At 32.4% G+C, this 15,452-nt stretch overlaps 1 protein-coding gene across 1 annotated transcript; it reads right to left on the bottom strand.

Annotated features, from left to right (window-relative positions):
- Nucleotides 1–17: 17 nt before the first annotated feature.
- Nucleotides 18–14,514, bottom strand: LOC129302756 (senescence-associated carboxylesterase 101-like). The gene is made up of 3 exons (XM_054941640.1): nt 14,327–14,514; nt 8,626–8,956; nt 18–1,033 (listed from the first exon to the last, which is right to left on the bottom strand). The coding sequence occupies exons 1-3, from the start codon at nt 14,512–14,514 to the stop codon at nt 332–334; spliced, it is 1,221 nt and encodes a 406-aa protein (XP_054797615.1). The 3' UTR covers nt 18–331.
- Nucleotides 14,515–15,452: the final 938 nt, after the last annotated feature.

Below are 15,452 nucleotides of genomic sequence, written 5' to 3'. Positions count from 1 at the left end.
ACTCTCCAGGGTTCTTAGATGATATTTTCCCCAAAAGCACAGTTCCAGTTGAAATCATACTTAAATTCTGTTAAAAGACACAATAATTTATGAGCATCCATTCAAAATAGAAAAGATAAGCAAAAACCACTTGAAGAAATAGAACACAAATTGAAAGCGGAATGAAGTGATGAGATCCTAACGTACTCAAATCTTGCGTAGAATGATCAATTCAGAAGGCCTATTTTCTCACGGGAAATCGTAAGCACCCTCCTCATACTTCTTATAATTGGCTGGATTCTTCATGAAGCTGACAACTTCAGAGTCATGTGAAGCTCCCTTGATTCTATAGTTACTCCCACCAACGCACGAAGCTACTTCCAGCCAAGAAAATCTCTGGTGAAACTGCATACTTCTTTAGCGACCCATAAACATGCTTCTCAAACTCATCCAAACTATTCATCGCCTCTCGCTTCTCTGCCTCACTGGATTGATCTCCTATAACCTTAAGGTTTTGAGTTAAAACAACCACTTTTTCCACACGTGCCCAAAAGCAAGAATCCAAGGTTAATATAGATCCTATATTTGTCCCACTTATTGACTCAGGTTGTCTCCGCGGCTCACATTCCAACCGGTTCTCTAGCTGTTTATAATGCTCAGATCTTCCTTGTTTTATGTAGTCTCTTTTTCCCTCCTTGTAGTACCGAGCAATGTCTAATGGTTCCACCATTCTCCTGTAATTAGTCCCACCATATAGCCATTTGGTGCGAAAATTCTCACCTTCTTTCTGGGGTTGTTTCTCTGCCTCTTGCACCATATCTTCCCAATAATCGTTAAGTACTTTTATGAGCATGATAGCGTCCTGGTCACGAGGGAAAAATCCATCCTTGTAACTTTCATAGTACCCATTTCTCTCATTCTTTGTGTGCTTCTTGTACCATCCCAACTCAGCCATATTTCTTTTCATGTCATTCAGCTTCTTGTTCGGTTTAAACCGTTGACTCTTCTTAATCAATAGCATTTCCTGTTTATGCAGTTCTTTCACCAAATTCTCCTGACAGGAATTTCAAAAATTAGGTTAGATTGAATCCTCATTCAGTTTGAGGAATGATGGGGAGCCAAATCTTAATCCAAGACTACTTAAATTTATGACTCCTTGTCCTTTATTTTTTATTCCCTCTTCTCCAAATTATAATCACCTTTTAACAATAATCCACATGTCAAGAAAATTTTTATTTTCATAAAAATATATATTGTTTCCCTTTTTTTATCTGTAGTTTCAATTTATGAGAAGTGAGAAAAAGATCCTAAATTCACAAATACGAGAATTCAAGTTAATAAATACAAAGGATAAAATATGATTTTTTTTCCTCCCACTAATACAAAAAATGCTTTTCAAAGCGCTTATTTTTAACCTACGGGAGCGCTTTTTAAGTGCCCCCATAGCCATCACTCCTGTATGTAAGGGAGCGCTTCTATAAGAGGTGTCCTATGGGAGCGCTTTGCTCAGAAAAGCGCTCTTGTATGTTTTCTTTAATACTCCTCTTACAGGAGCACTTTATATATAAATGCTCCTATATGATACCTATGGGAGCGCTTATAATCAAAAGCACTCACATAGGCATCCTATAGGAGCATTATAAATAAAAGTGCTCCCATAGCCTCATTAATTTTTTTTTTAAAAAATTATTTTCATTTTTCATTACTACAAGCTTCAAGCTTCATAAATTAATGTACAATAATCTAAAGTAGGAAAATAATAAAAAATATATTTCCATTTAAAATTAAAAAATACAATATTTTTGTGGATTCAAGAACCACAATCTTTTGAACATTAGATTTAAAAAAAAAAGATTATTTAAAAAAAAATTGCCACCATCAACAATGCCAGCCAACCTGCAAAAATAAACAAAACAGAAGTTTACATCACAAAAGTCCAATAAAAATAGGAAACAACAAGGGTAATTTGGAAACAAGTAATGAATAAAAATGGTAATTTTAAACAAATTTGTAACTTTGGAACAATGAGGAGTTGCCATAATTTTTCTCATAAAAAACTAATAACTGGGAGGGAAATCTTCCTCTATGCTCCATTGATCACAAATAATTGGATTTTCTCTTTAAATTGAGTTATTCACCTACTTAAAACTTAAAAAGATGTAGCAATAAAAAAGCAATAATACTCCAACTTTTTTTAATATATAACAATCGTACGTAGACAAACTAATGAGATTTTGAACCATTAGACTCCTCAAGGATTGAACAGCTATGCTTTCAAACAAAAATCAAATGAATCATCACTAAAAACACCAAGGCTATTCTCGTCTGCCTCCAAACCTCATATCTTCAAAAATTCATCACCAACAATTCCAGCCACAAAATTCAAATCAAGGCTAATTTGGGCAGCGACAAAAGAGTATCCTACCAATCAAAGGCTTAAACCAATCAAAGGGTCAGAGTTTTATGCGTTGATAAAAGTATTGCAACTAAATCATAACACTCAGAAGATTTTATAAACATGTAAATAGATAGATGTGTCATTGATACTATCATGCGATGTGTTTTGAGCTAGACCGCCTCATTTGAGGTTCGACCAAGAACTGACAACTAGTCTAATAGGGTAAATGCATGCCATGACATTCGTAACGTAGTGAATTGATCAACTTCATAATCCTTTCTTCTCTGATTCTCTCTTTTCGCTTTGCTTCTCCTTTTCAACCCTTCGTTTATGCTTCTACTGCTACTATACCACTTCACCATGCTCAAGAGAATGGAATAATGTTAAAGGCTTAAAACTTCAATAAAAATATGACATGCAGATCAACAAAACTAATCAACTAAAATTGCAGATCACCTTCAATATTCTGATGAATTTGTACCTAACTGAAAAACATGTAAGCTTCACCCTTTTTCAACCTCATTGGTATCCTAACAAATCTCTACCACATCCCAGTTAGCCCAAATATTTTTTTCCTAATTAAATTAACTCCCCTATACTTCATTTTTCAAGTGCCCAATCTTGTTTTCAAACCACACCTTCAAATGTAAAAGATAAAACAGTTCGAGTTGGCAAAGACTGTTTGGTTTCAGAAAAGTAATAAGCATCAAAGTGGCCCAGAAGATAAGCAGTAATCATAAAAGATGTAGGATCACAAGGCATGTTAGGACTTAGGAGTGCTCAAGACACAATTAATGCCGTTATTTAAACCCTATCCTTATACGTATGACACAATACCTGTGTGTTATCCACTTCATCTGAATCCACTAGGTCCTATTTTTCCTTGAATTTATAATCAAGAACATCAAATTATGTTCTTCACATGTGTTATTAAAATGGGTCTTCGAAATAGGACTGTAAGTAGATAATAATAACAGAGCATGATGTGAAAGACATTGAAGAGTAAAGTGCATGGTTTAAGTTGCTCACTAATTCTTATAGACATTAACAAAATGAAGTACTAGATGTAGTATGCAAAGATCCAGAAGCCACGGTAGATGCAGCAGTGATAGCGCTAAACATAGAATATTTCCAGCTCCACATTCCACTGCTCCCTAAAGCTGATTGGTAGCTCCGTATTCCATCAAGGCATTCAAAAAACTGATTGGTAGCTCCCTTAAGTTGCCCACTAACTTAGCCAAAATAAATTAGAAACCACAATATAACCATATTTTATCAGTAAGCACTAAACTTAATATATGCATGCTCACACATTCAACTAGTAATGAGGATCCAGTTACTAAAAAAATTTTACAGGAATTTCAAGTGATTGTGACTAGATGATAGCATAAAGGTACTAACTCCTCTTTGAACAATGTGTTGGCCTGTTGGGAAACTAGCTTCACTTTTTTATTGTGTAATGAAATGTAGTTTTCACAACATTTGGATCCAGATATATTGCCAGCTAAAATTTCAATAAATTATTATTTACTTTTGCACTATTTTATTCTCCGTTTTTTTTACCAACTACTATTTTATTCTTGATAAATAGAAATAATAAAGAAAAATTTCACCCAAAGCCTTACGTCTGGATTCCCAAATGAAGGAGAGTGGCAATAATATATTGAACAAAAACATCTAGAGCACAAGGAGAATTCCAAATGATGGTCTTAGTAAGCCATGAAATTATCCCAAAGAGGCATTATCCGAAGATTTGATAGAGGCCGCTCTAAATAGCTCTGGAAATAAAACAATTAACGAATATATACCTAGGATATTCCTCTACTCGATAGCCAAGGAATGACACTGTAGATTTTTTTTGAGCTAATCATGTTCGAAGTATTAAATGTACCTTGAGGGACGGACAGAGGCAGGAAGGCAAGAGTTGAAAGTGGTTAGGTGGTGAACTCGATCAGGTTGGAGCACGCGACGGGAAGCTTCAGACCTGAAGCAAGCGACAGCTGAGATTCAGCAAAAAGCGAGGTGGCGAACTTAACGCAACAGGCATTGGTGGTACAGACTGAAGCATGAGACATGAACTGGGTTAAAATCTATGCAAATCAGACTTCCACAGTGCAGATTGTACTTCCAGCAGCACAGATCGAAGACAGGATGCGTGAAAACTGATAGGACACGGACAGGGGGACTTGAAGGAATTGATGCCTGCAACAACAGACTTTAGAAGGTGACTCGACAGACGCTTGACAGCGAGCTGGACGAATGAACTTCGACGGCGACGGTGGGAACTGAACAAAGGGGCACCGGCACTAAAGACTCTGGTCAGTTGGTTGATGGCAAGGAAGAGTTATTGAAAGGTTAGGGTTTGAAATAGAAACTGATACGGGAATGGCCGAATGGGGAGGTTCACGATCTGATAATATAAAATAATTTTATTTTATTTTAAGTAAGGCATACAGGAGCGCTTCTATCTCTATCTTTCTGAAGAAACCGCTCGGAAAGGTCTTTTTTAATTTAATTTTTTTTATTTTTTTAATTCATTGGAGCCCTTTCATATAAGCACTCCAAAATGCCCTCTACCTTATAGGAGCGCTTATATGAAAGCGCTTCCATAAATCCTCATGTAAGAGCGCTTTAGTTTAAGCACTTCAATATAGCATATTTTATTTTTTGTTTTCACAATTTATCCTACAAGAGCGCTTTAAGTAAAAGCGCTCTGATAGATTTATTATATTTTTTAATTGATATTGGAGCGCTTTAAAAAAAGCACTCCTATAGGTTTCAATCTTCAGAGCACTTTATAGATTAAGCGCTCCGAAAAACTTTGCACCTATTTTTTAGAGCGCTTTTTATTTAAGCGCTCCAAAATGAGCGCTCCCATAAACTATTTTTGTAATAATGTCCAATATTAAGTTACTTTTTTTTTAATCAAGATTAGTTGGAAGAAAATATTTATATTTTAAACTGGAAGAAGTATTAATTATTAAACTCAACTATATCTTATATGTGATTTCTCACATTGGCTCAAGTCTCTCATACCTGCACACACAAAAAAAAGAAGGGTGATATTTCCTTAGAATGATTAGAAATAAGGGTTGGGTTACCTGCTGGAATTGTGGAAATCCCAGAGCCCACAATTGCGAACTGAGGATTGCCTAGAGTTCATGAGAATGAGGGATGTTGGGAACATCAGACACTTTGCAAATTGCATTGCGATTGAGATTCTCGACAATATTTCCATAATCACGAATTTGCAATCCTTGTTCATTCGGTTGGACCATATCCTTTAGTTTCAGAATAAAATCAGGGCTTTCAAAACAGGCAGAGGCATGATTAGAACAGAAGATGGATATTCCAAAGGGTCTGTAGTGAGAAACTGAGGAGCAGAGAAATGGTTCGTGGAGAGTGGTCACATGTAGAAAGCAAGAGTTCCAATAAGAACTTCGCGATAAAGCTCGTTGAAGGTTTTGGTCTCCAAGAAGTGGAGAACCAAAGGTGATGCAGAGTGGACGCTTGTCTGCTGTTGGCTTCACATCTTCTAACAGCAATAAAGTGAAAAGAGAAGGAATTGATCCTCCAATAGCATGCCCAGTAACAATTACAGGTTTTTTGAGATCGATCTGCGTTATATAACAAAATCCCACACAGGCTTGGGGTAAGAATTTTTAAATTAAGGAAGGCTTTGAAGGTTAAATATATATATATATATATATATAATTATTAATACATAAATATTTCAACATATTCATATTGTATTTTATAATAAATATATAACTAAAATAAATATGCACTTTTGTTAGTTAAGTCTTGCTCATTTATTTTTCGTGGAAAGAAATCGTCAGTAAATAAGAATTAAAATTTTCAACCTCCACAAAAATTTGACGTAATTCACTTATATTAGTCAAGTTTTGAAAATTAGGGTCTTTGAACATATCAAGCTCATAATGCTATAATTTATATCACAATCATTTTTTTTTTTGGTTAAAAAAATTTGAAGAGTAAAATTTCTCAAAAGGGATTGCATATGTTTTTAGCATTTAATGATTTAAATCCAAAAATGTGTTCAATTTAAAAAGCTTAATTGCATGCTCACTAAAGTAGATCTTATGTATGCTTAGTATCTTTTTTCTTGGGCAAAAGAAATTATTCTCTTTTCAAATATCATTGTATATTTAAAAATTGGTGGGAAAGTTAAATTTTGTTAGTAAACAAATATATTGCAGGGGTAAAATTCATATAACTTCTTCATTTTACAAAAAAAAAAAATTAGAGAATGGCTCCCCCTTTCCTTATCTCCTCCACCACTGCTCCCACACCAACTATTAGAAAAATTTAAATTAGTGAGAAAATTTAGCAAATGATCGTCTATTCCTCTCGAAAATACTAAATTAGTGAGGAAATTTGCAAGGGATATTGATTGCATAGCTTGATTTAAACTTAGCGAGAAAAATAGTAAGGGATTGCCAATTCCTCTCTAAAATAAGATAATTAGAGAAAAAATAGCGAGGAACTGCCAATCCCTCTCTAAAATAAGATATTTAGCGAGGGATTTTGTCCCTAATTAATTATTGCAAAAAAAATTTGACAATAACTTTTAATTATATATTTAATTATTTTTATTTCAAAATTAATTAAAATATTCATAATAAATTATTTAATATTTTCTTTATTTTTAGTTGATTTTCATTAATAAAATAATATTTCATTAAAAATATAATATAAAGAATAATTTAAATAAAATATAAATATTTTTAACATATTAATAGTTAAAAATAAAATTTAATATGTATATATGTGTGTATTCTTATAGTATATTATTTGACATATTTATATAGTTAAATAATGTATATTTAATTTATCATATAATGACTACAGATACTTTTTAGTTCAACTGGTAAAGAAGGAGAACATAAGGTTTGGAAGGTATTGAGGTCAATGGTTTAAGTCTTGGTTTTGGCATCAACATAGTGAATATATGACATAATAAGAAGCAAGCGACATGGCGCAAGGTGAACAATGACATGTCATGAGTTGTCACACATGTGGAGGGTGATGGGGTATGAGATGATAGGTGACATGGCGGTTGACAAGGCATGAGATTGTTGTTGACACGTCGCAAGTTGATGTACACATGGCGGGTGATGTGGCATTATTATTTTTAAATATAGACATATTTAGCGAGGGATTAGCAAGTGACTAATCCTTCGCTAAAGTTATTAAATTTTGAATATTATTAACGAGGGATTAGCAATAGATTCAATCTCTAGCTAATTTTAGCGAGGAATTTAGTCCCTTGCTAAATTTTTCACTAATTAGTGAGGAAAATACAATTCTTCGCTAAATTTAGCAAGCCTTTTTTAGCTACAAATTTAGTGAAGGACAAAATTTCTTGCTAAAATGCAATTGAACTAGGAAAAATGGCATTGTCCCTCGCTAAATTTTATTTTTCTAGTAGTGACCTAACTAAATGAATGTTACTTAGTTCAGCCTTTTTTTTTTGGAAAAATATAATTGCAGGCCTTACAATTTAACTCAATTTTAAATTAAGTCCCTATATCTTATTTTATTTTAATCAGACTTTTATAGTTTCATTTATTATATATATTGACCCTTGAAGGTTAAAATTAATAATGAAATTATTAAATTTTACAAAACAAAAATACTCTTAGAATTTGCAGAAAATTTAATTTAATACTTTTAGCCAAAATAGAAAAAAGAAAATTTTATTTAATCCACTATTTATATTTTTATTATATTTGTTATGAAAATTCTGTAAGTATAAAAAAAGTATTTAAAAGACAACCTAATTATATAAATTTTGAATTATAAAAATTATGTAATTAATTGTGAAGTCATATAATCATTTAATAAAAATATAAAAGCTTTTAATTTTGTTTTTTTAAAGAAAACTGTAATGATTTTAACTTTCAAGAATTAAAAAATTTAATTAATTAAACTATAAGGGCTTCATTAAAATAAAATAAACTGCAAGACTTAATTGAAAATTAAGTAAAATTATAAGTACTTACAAATATGTTTTCCTTTTTTTCCCCCTCTAGTACACAAACTTAAAACAGAAATATAAGAGGAACTGCAAAACAAATCAGAACAACGATTTTGTTCTAGTTCAATCGTCTAACAAGCAAATCAATATGCTTAAACAAAAGCACGTCAAATTGCTTTTTTAAAAAAATACTCATAATAACTCCTCTTGGATCTCAGGTTATAAAAAGAGACAAAGAAATCCGTACCTCAGATTTTAGTTGACCAACCTGGGTTCGGTATTTCTTGAACAGGGAAAATACAGACCGATTAAGAGAGAAGTTGGGGTTGGTTCTGGAACAGATAAATTTGAAGAGATTGTCGTCCATGTCGATCGAAAAAAGAAGCAAATCAGATTGAACATGATTTTGGGTTGACCGAAACACTATAATTGTCAAACCTGATTCTTTGCTAACTTTTTTGCAGAACAGATTCTGGTCTGAATGGGTTTCAACATCTAGATCTGAGATAAGCTTACATGAAGAAGTGAGAAGGTCAGAGCTGGCCACGAATGATGCCAACTCTAATCCGCAGCTAAATCTGCAAAATTGAAAGAACAACAAAAATTTCAGACAAAAGAAATAGTAAGAAGCAGAAGAGTTATCCTCAAGGCAAAAGGAATAATGAAAAGTTGAGAATTCACATACAATTTTGATTGGTTTTGGGTTATCTTGAATCCTCAAACTGTTTCAGAGAAACTCAGAGGTGATGAGATGTTAGAGGGTCTCTGATATAAACTATAGGAGTGTTTCATATATAATTATCAACTGGTAGTTGCGTAAGGAAATTTCACTGGGGAACCCCGTGCCTCTAAGTCAACACGCAGCTCAAAAAGTCTTTGAATTTTTTTTTCTTTTCTATTTTTTTCTTTTTTTTAAAATATCATAGATAAGCAATCGATAAGATAACGTAAGTGTGTCTCTAGTCTAAGAATAATTGAGTCTATGTCCGCAATAAAGGTTGGCAGGGGCAATACAAGGCAGAGATTCCTGGTGGATGAGGTAGGGCCGTTTGGTAACGGAGGAAGGAAAAAGCGAGGAAAGAAGAAAAAAGGTGGTGGAAAAATTAAAACCTTTTTTGGGTACTAAATAAATTGTTAATGTCTGGTGAAGAAAATGGTTGGACTTGTTTCAAGGATGTAATAGAAAAGGAAACATAAATATAAAATCTCAAGAACACCCCTCCTCTTAAACTATATTAAAGCAATACAATATGGCAATTTTATTTATTTTTTAAATAATAAAGTATTATCAAAATAACTACTTTTAGCTATCTTTACTTGTTCCAAGCCAAAAAAAATATCATTGTTGATAAATTAACCAATCAAACATAACAAAACATGTAATAATAGATAGTTTTATTAATTAATCAATAATAAAAGTATAATAAAATTAACTTTCATTACATTATATATAGGGAGAATCACATCCAAGGACTAAGGAAGAAAATTATTTGCAGATAAGGATTAATAACAAGTCTCATTTAAGAAAAAACCATTTCGTGTTAGTCTTTATTTGCGAATAATTGTCTTCTTTAAGAATTCGTATCAAACTTATTAAAGAAATTAGAATGTACTAATAGAGGCATCCTAGGTCACATCCACAAGGAGCAAGCAAAAGCAATCAATTCAATTTAATGACCAATACAAGTTAAGATTCATATTTGAGTTTAAGAGTTTAAGAAGGAAAACTAGATTTAAGATGTCGGTCTTATATGAGTAAGCAAACAAGAAATGTGAGTGTTCAACCAAACATTAAAAAGGTAGCTTCCCAATATAAATTCACCACTTCTATCATTGTTTCTCTTTACCTTGTTTGAGATTAAATTGCCTTCTTCAATTGGTGTGTGATAGTGTCTCAATGACCATAAAGACTAGGCGATGAGTAATTAGAACCCTAGTGGCTACTTAGAGTTACAACACACAAATCTACCTAATAGGTACGTCAATATGCGATTCAATTCTTAAGACTAATCCTAGCTCTTGCTTTGATCATGTTTAAGAACTTAAACTAACCAATGTTATGATACTAACCAAAGTTTAAATCCCAAACAGTGGCTAATGACAAGGCATTCAACAACAGATTGAAAGTAAAACATGTATTCATTCATCAAATCATTGAGTCATAAACTCAAACACATGAAGTGCATAACTAGTTCAAGAATCAAAATCACATCATCTCTTATTTAATAAGTTTTGTCCATGAATGTGAAACCTAAATCCTAGAGAAGTACAGTCATTAATCATGAATTAACAATTCAAAGAAGAAGAAGAGAAGAAGCTACAACAATTTAAATCAAAAGGGAAGGTTTAGAAAAATTCAAGATGCGGCTTCATCTTCCATAGCTTGAATACTTGATTGAGATGAAGGATATGGCTAGGGAAAAAGAAAGAAAATGGAATAAAGTGGAGAGAAAGGCTGAAGAAAGAAATCTGGAATTTGAGAGAAAAATGAGAGGGAATAGGCAATCAAAACTATGTTGATGAGTCAAGTGTGTTAAATGAAATGCAAGACCACTTATTTGTACAAGTTGTGGTCGTGCAAAGGAGCATAATAAGATTGCTTTCATGTGATAGAAGGCATGAAAATATCTCAAAAGAATAACATATTCAATTGAGAGGAAATGCCAATGAACTTGGACACAATTCAAGCTAAGTTAGTAGTCTTGGAGCGAAAGTCACTTTGAGGTTCATGTATTTCTTGTAGATTGCCCCACACTGGATTAAGGCCTATGCAAAACATATAAATGCCACATATGAAGAGAAGAAAGGGAACTTTGGCTGAAATGCATATGCTCTTGATCATTGGAAGCTTCTTCAATCAATTATTGCATTTGTGTTACTCTAGGTTCTTCTTTGCTTTGTCATTTGTCTTTTAGTTTTTTTCGTTTAGCCATTAATAATCTTTTCTTCCTTATTTGCCCCTACATATAAACACATAAAAGTCTCTTAAAGTATGTGTATCAATAATACAAAGTATCAAGTGACAATGAAGCTCAAGTAGGCATGCTGCACCTAGAAAATGCGACGCGAACAGCACACGAGCAGAGGTTCTGGCCTTTGGGGTGAGAACCAGATGGAACAGAGTCGCTACCAAAATTTTGAGGGAAATCTTAGGAAACCAATTAAAGGAGGATAAGGATGGTCTGCGAAATCAGAAAATAGGTTTGGGAGTCAATTGAGTATGGGGAAGGTGTTAGGCACCTCACAATACCCGTTCGTGAGAATGGCTATTTGAAGTTTGTTGTGCTAAATTAATATAGTTTTAAAGTTATTTTAATTATCCCTTTCTTATTCACGTGTTTTAAAAAATGATAATAATAAAATGAAGAATATTTATTTATTTATGAGGGAGGACTTGACTCAGAGTCTGACTTTGAGGCCTACGTACCCTGTGATGGGGATCAAAGTCCACGTAATTCGGGCTTAAAAGTTGTGGGTGAAAATTTTTTTAAGAGAAATTAATTAGAAATAATTCACCATTTTGTAAATAAAATAATTTTCTGAAATTTGATATGAGTGTTTTAAATTACAAAAAAAGTGATTTAATTTTAATTATTTTCTCAATTTTTAAATTTTTGGAATAAAGAAAAGAAAAGAGTTTAAAAATTATTTTTATTTTTATTTTTATATTTTATGATTGAAAATTTAATCGCAATACTTATAGAGCCTTATTGGCACATATGGTAATATAATTATTTTATATATCTGTGGAGATTTCAAAATCTTACACGATAAAATAATTTAGCAACTTAATTTATTTATTTATATTATTATGTATATTTTCAAATATTAATAATAATTTTTTAAGTATGTATGTACATATAGACTTTTTCAAAAAATATTACTCATCATACCTGCAAAGCCTTATTAACTTATAAGGTAATATGATCACCCTAAATATCTGCAGAGATTCTAAAATCTTACACGATAAAAGATTAAATAATATACACTTAAGTACATTTTTAATTTAATTAATTTAATATATAATTTATATATATATTTTAAAAACTTAATCGTTATATCTGTAGAATCTTATTGACTCATATGATAATATGATTATCTTAGAAATTTACGGAGATTCAAAAATCTCACATGATTAAAAGATATAATCGGTAAATACGATTATAATTTAAATACATTAATTTGATTAATTAATTTTTCTAAATTGTGTATTATATCATTATTTACAAAAATCATTTATTTATCGTATAAATTCAAAATCACTATATCTGCGAGGATTTATTATCCCACACGATGATGTGATTAATTAAGTCTATATGAAGATTCTTGAGATCTCATATAGAACTTAAATAAATTTTTAATTTGAATTATAAAAAGAGAGTTAACTTTAATGATGGGCCTTTGGAACCCATATTAACATATAAGTTTTACTCTCATATCTATGAAACCTTATTGATTGACATGATACGAGATTATCTTAAATATCTGCAAAGATTTAAAATCTCACACGATAAAAGAATTAAATAATATTTACTTTAAATATATTTTAATGCATAATTATATAACGTATATTTTTAAATATAGAAATCTTAATCGTTATACTTGCGAAACCTTATTGACTCACACGGTAGTACGATTATCCTAAAGGTCTACGGAGTTTCAACAATCTCACATGACTAAAAGATCTAATTAGACAGTATAATTATAATTTAAATTTATTAATTTAATTAATTAATATTATAAAAACATTTATTATTTTATTTACAAAAATTCATTTATTTATTTAAATTGATAATCATTACATCTGCAATGATTTATTATCCCACATGATAACGCACTTAATTTAATTCTCAATGAAGCTTCTTGAAATTTCACATGAGATTTAAATATTTTATTGATTTAAATTATAAAAAGAGAATTAACTTTAATGGTGAGCCATTAGAACCCATCTTAAATATACAAGTCAGATCTTCATACTTGCAAAATCTTATTGATTTACATGGTATGAGATTACTTTAAATGCCTACAAAAATTCTTAAAATTTCACAAAGTAACAAACAAATATATACTCTCTTATTTTTATTGGATTTCAATTACAAAATTCAAAATTCATCTAAAAAAATTGGAGCTGCTTTCCTGTGGTGACATAATAAGCATGCAAGTAAATAAAGAAGATAATAAAACAACCAGCAACTTTGGCATTTAGAAATACTAATTTATAAACATACTGATTACTGATATCTGTAGTAAAATACACTCAAGAGTTTATGGAATAAATTAACAACTATCAAGTTTTGTGACTAAAGAGATCTAAGAGAAAAATCTTACCATCAATTTAGACTGCAACCTTCGGAGATCAGGCTGAGAATCAATGCTCTTTGCTATTACAAAGCTACTCGCCAACTCTTACTTTTGAAGAACTAACACACCATCTAGCCTTGAATATAAACAACAACATCCCAGCAAAAGAAAAATTTGTAATACTTGATATCTTGAACATCCATTTCTACACTCTCTAGCTAGACGTAAGGATCCACTTGCACCTTACTCCATCTTCTTTAACTTATTTGAAGGCATAAAAATCTTCTATAGAATACTATTGCCTAATTTCCATCCATATTACCGTTGACAAAACCAGAACCATAACCCCTATGCACTAATTCTTCCAAAGCAACATGTCCACAGCTAGGCCACCACCAAGAGAGTTATACGAGTGCTTCATGAATGCCTTGACTAGCCCAGTACTGCAAATAGCTCCCAAGCACTAAGTTGCCACATATGCCAAAGCTCGAATGAGCAACACCTTCCTAGCCAAGAACAACCCGAACGTAATCACATCGATGTGGCCACTAGAGATACTAGCAGTGTAGTAAATGAGGATGAATATCATGCCACTGAAGGCCCAAGCGATGCTTAAGAGGCCCATACTGTCGCAGGAGCTGGGCTACTTTTTGTGGTCGATGACAATGGCAATGGTGACGTAGAGGAAGAGAAGGGTGGCGATGAACTCGGCGATGAGGGCCTTATAGAAAGACCAAAACTTGAGCTTGGCCACATCGAGGAGAGGAGCCAGTAGAGTATCTACATAGTCTTTGCCATGGTGGGTTTGGCCCTGCTCACTCACCTCCTTCGACATGTTTCTGTATCTATTCTCATTTGTGCTCTATCTCAGCTCCAACCTCTTTTCTTTCATTTGTTCTCACCTCTAGGAGTTCTCCTTTTCCATTTTTCTCTCGTCCCCTTTCTCTTTTTTGCTCTCTTCTACTCTCGGTCTCTTATTTTTCTTTTCCTTTCTTCTTCGTGCTGCATCTGTACTTCCTGCTCCTTTATTTTCTTCAGTTTTGAGTTTGAATCTCTCCTTCCTCGGTCTCTTCCCTACTTCGTGCTCTCTTCTTCCTCTTTTTTTCTCTTTACTCTCTCTTTCCTTTGCAGTCGAGTTTTTTTTCTACTGCAACCTCCATGCTTTATTTTTCTCTCGTTTTTTTTGCTGCAACCTCTATGCTTTGTTTTTCTTTTGTTTTCTTTTGTTGTAATGTCTATGCTTTGTTTTTTCTGTGTTGCTTCTGTGCCCCTACTGTAAGTTCCTTTCTATCTTGTTTTCCTCCAATTTCTCTTCTCTCTTTTGTGCTCTATTTTTGTTTAGCTTCTTCACAGTCATGTAGAATATGAATAGAAGAGTCAGGAGAGTTACAACCAAAAGGACAGGTACGTTGTTGGTCAGTATTTCCAAGTGTATGTACTAGGTTGAGTTGGAGATGATTTAATACAACCTTCCAAAGAAAGAATTTTATTTTTTTATATATTGGCCATTTCCAAATCTTAGACCATAAGTCAGAGTAGTGCTGCTCATTGTGTGACTCCATAGCTTTATAAGCAGATTTGATAGAGAAGTTGCCATCAGAGGAAGGTATCCAAAAAAGGACATCTTCTTTACTATGTTGGTTAGGAGGTTGCACAAGAGATATACTTTTGATCACATCAGAATGGAGATAGTGGCTTAATAGATCAAAATTTCATCCTCCTATATTTTTAGAAAAATTAGAGACCCTAGCATGTAGAATAGGATCGGCATTA

This window comes from Prosopis cineraria, unplaced genomic scaffold, assembly GCF_029017545.1.
Source record: "Prosopis cineraria cultivar Desert tree isolate PC_DT_omini unplaced genomic scaffold, ASM2901754v1 PC2, whole genome shotgun sequence".
In the NCBI taxonomy this organism is placed as follows: domain Eukaryota; kingdom Viridiplantae; phylum Streptophyta; class Magnoliopsida; order Fabales; family Fabaceae; genus Prosopis; species Prosopis cineraria.
The sequence above is the reverse complement of the archived record's forward strand: the minus strand, read 5'-3'. Positions and strand labels throughout refer to the sequence as shown.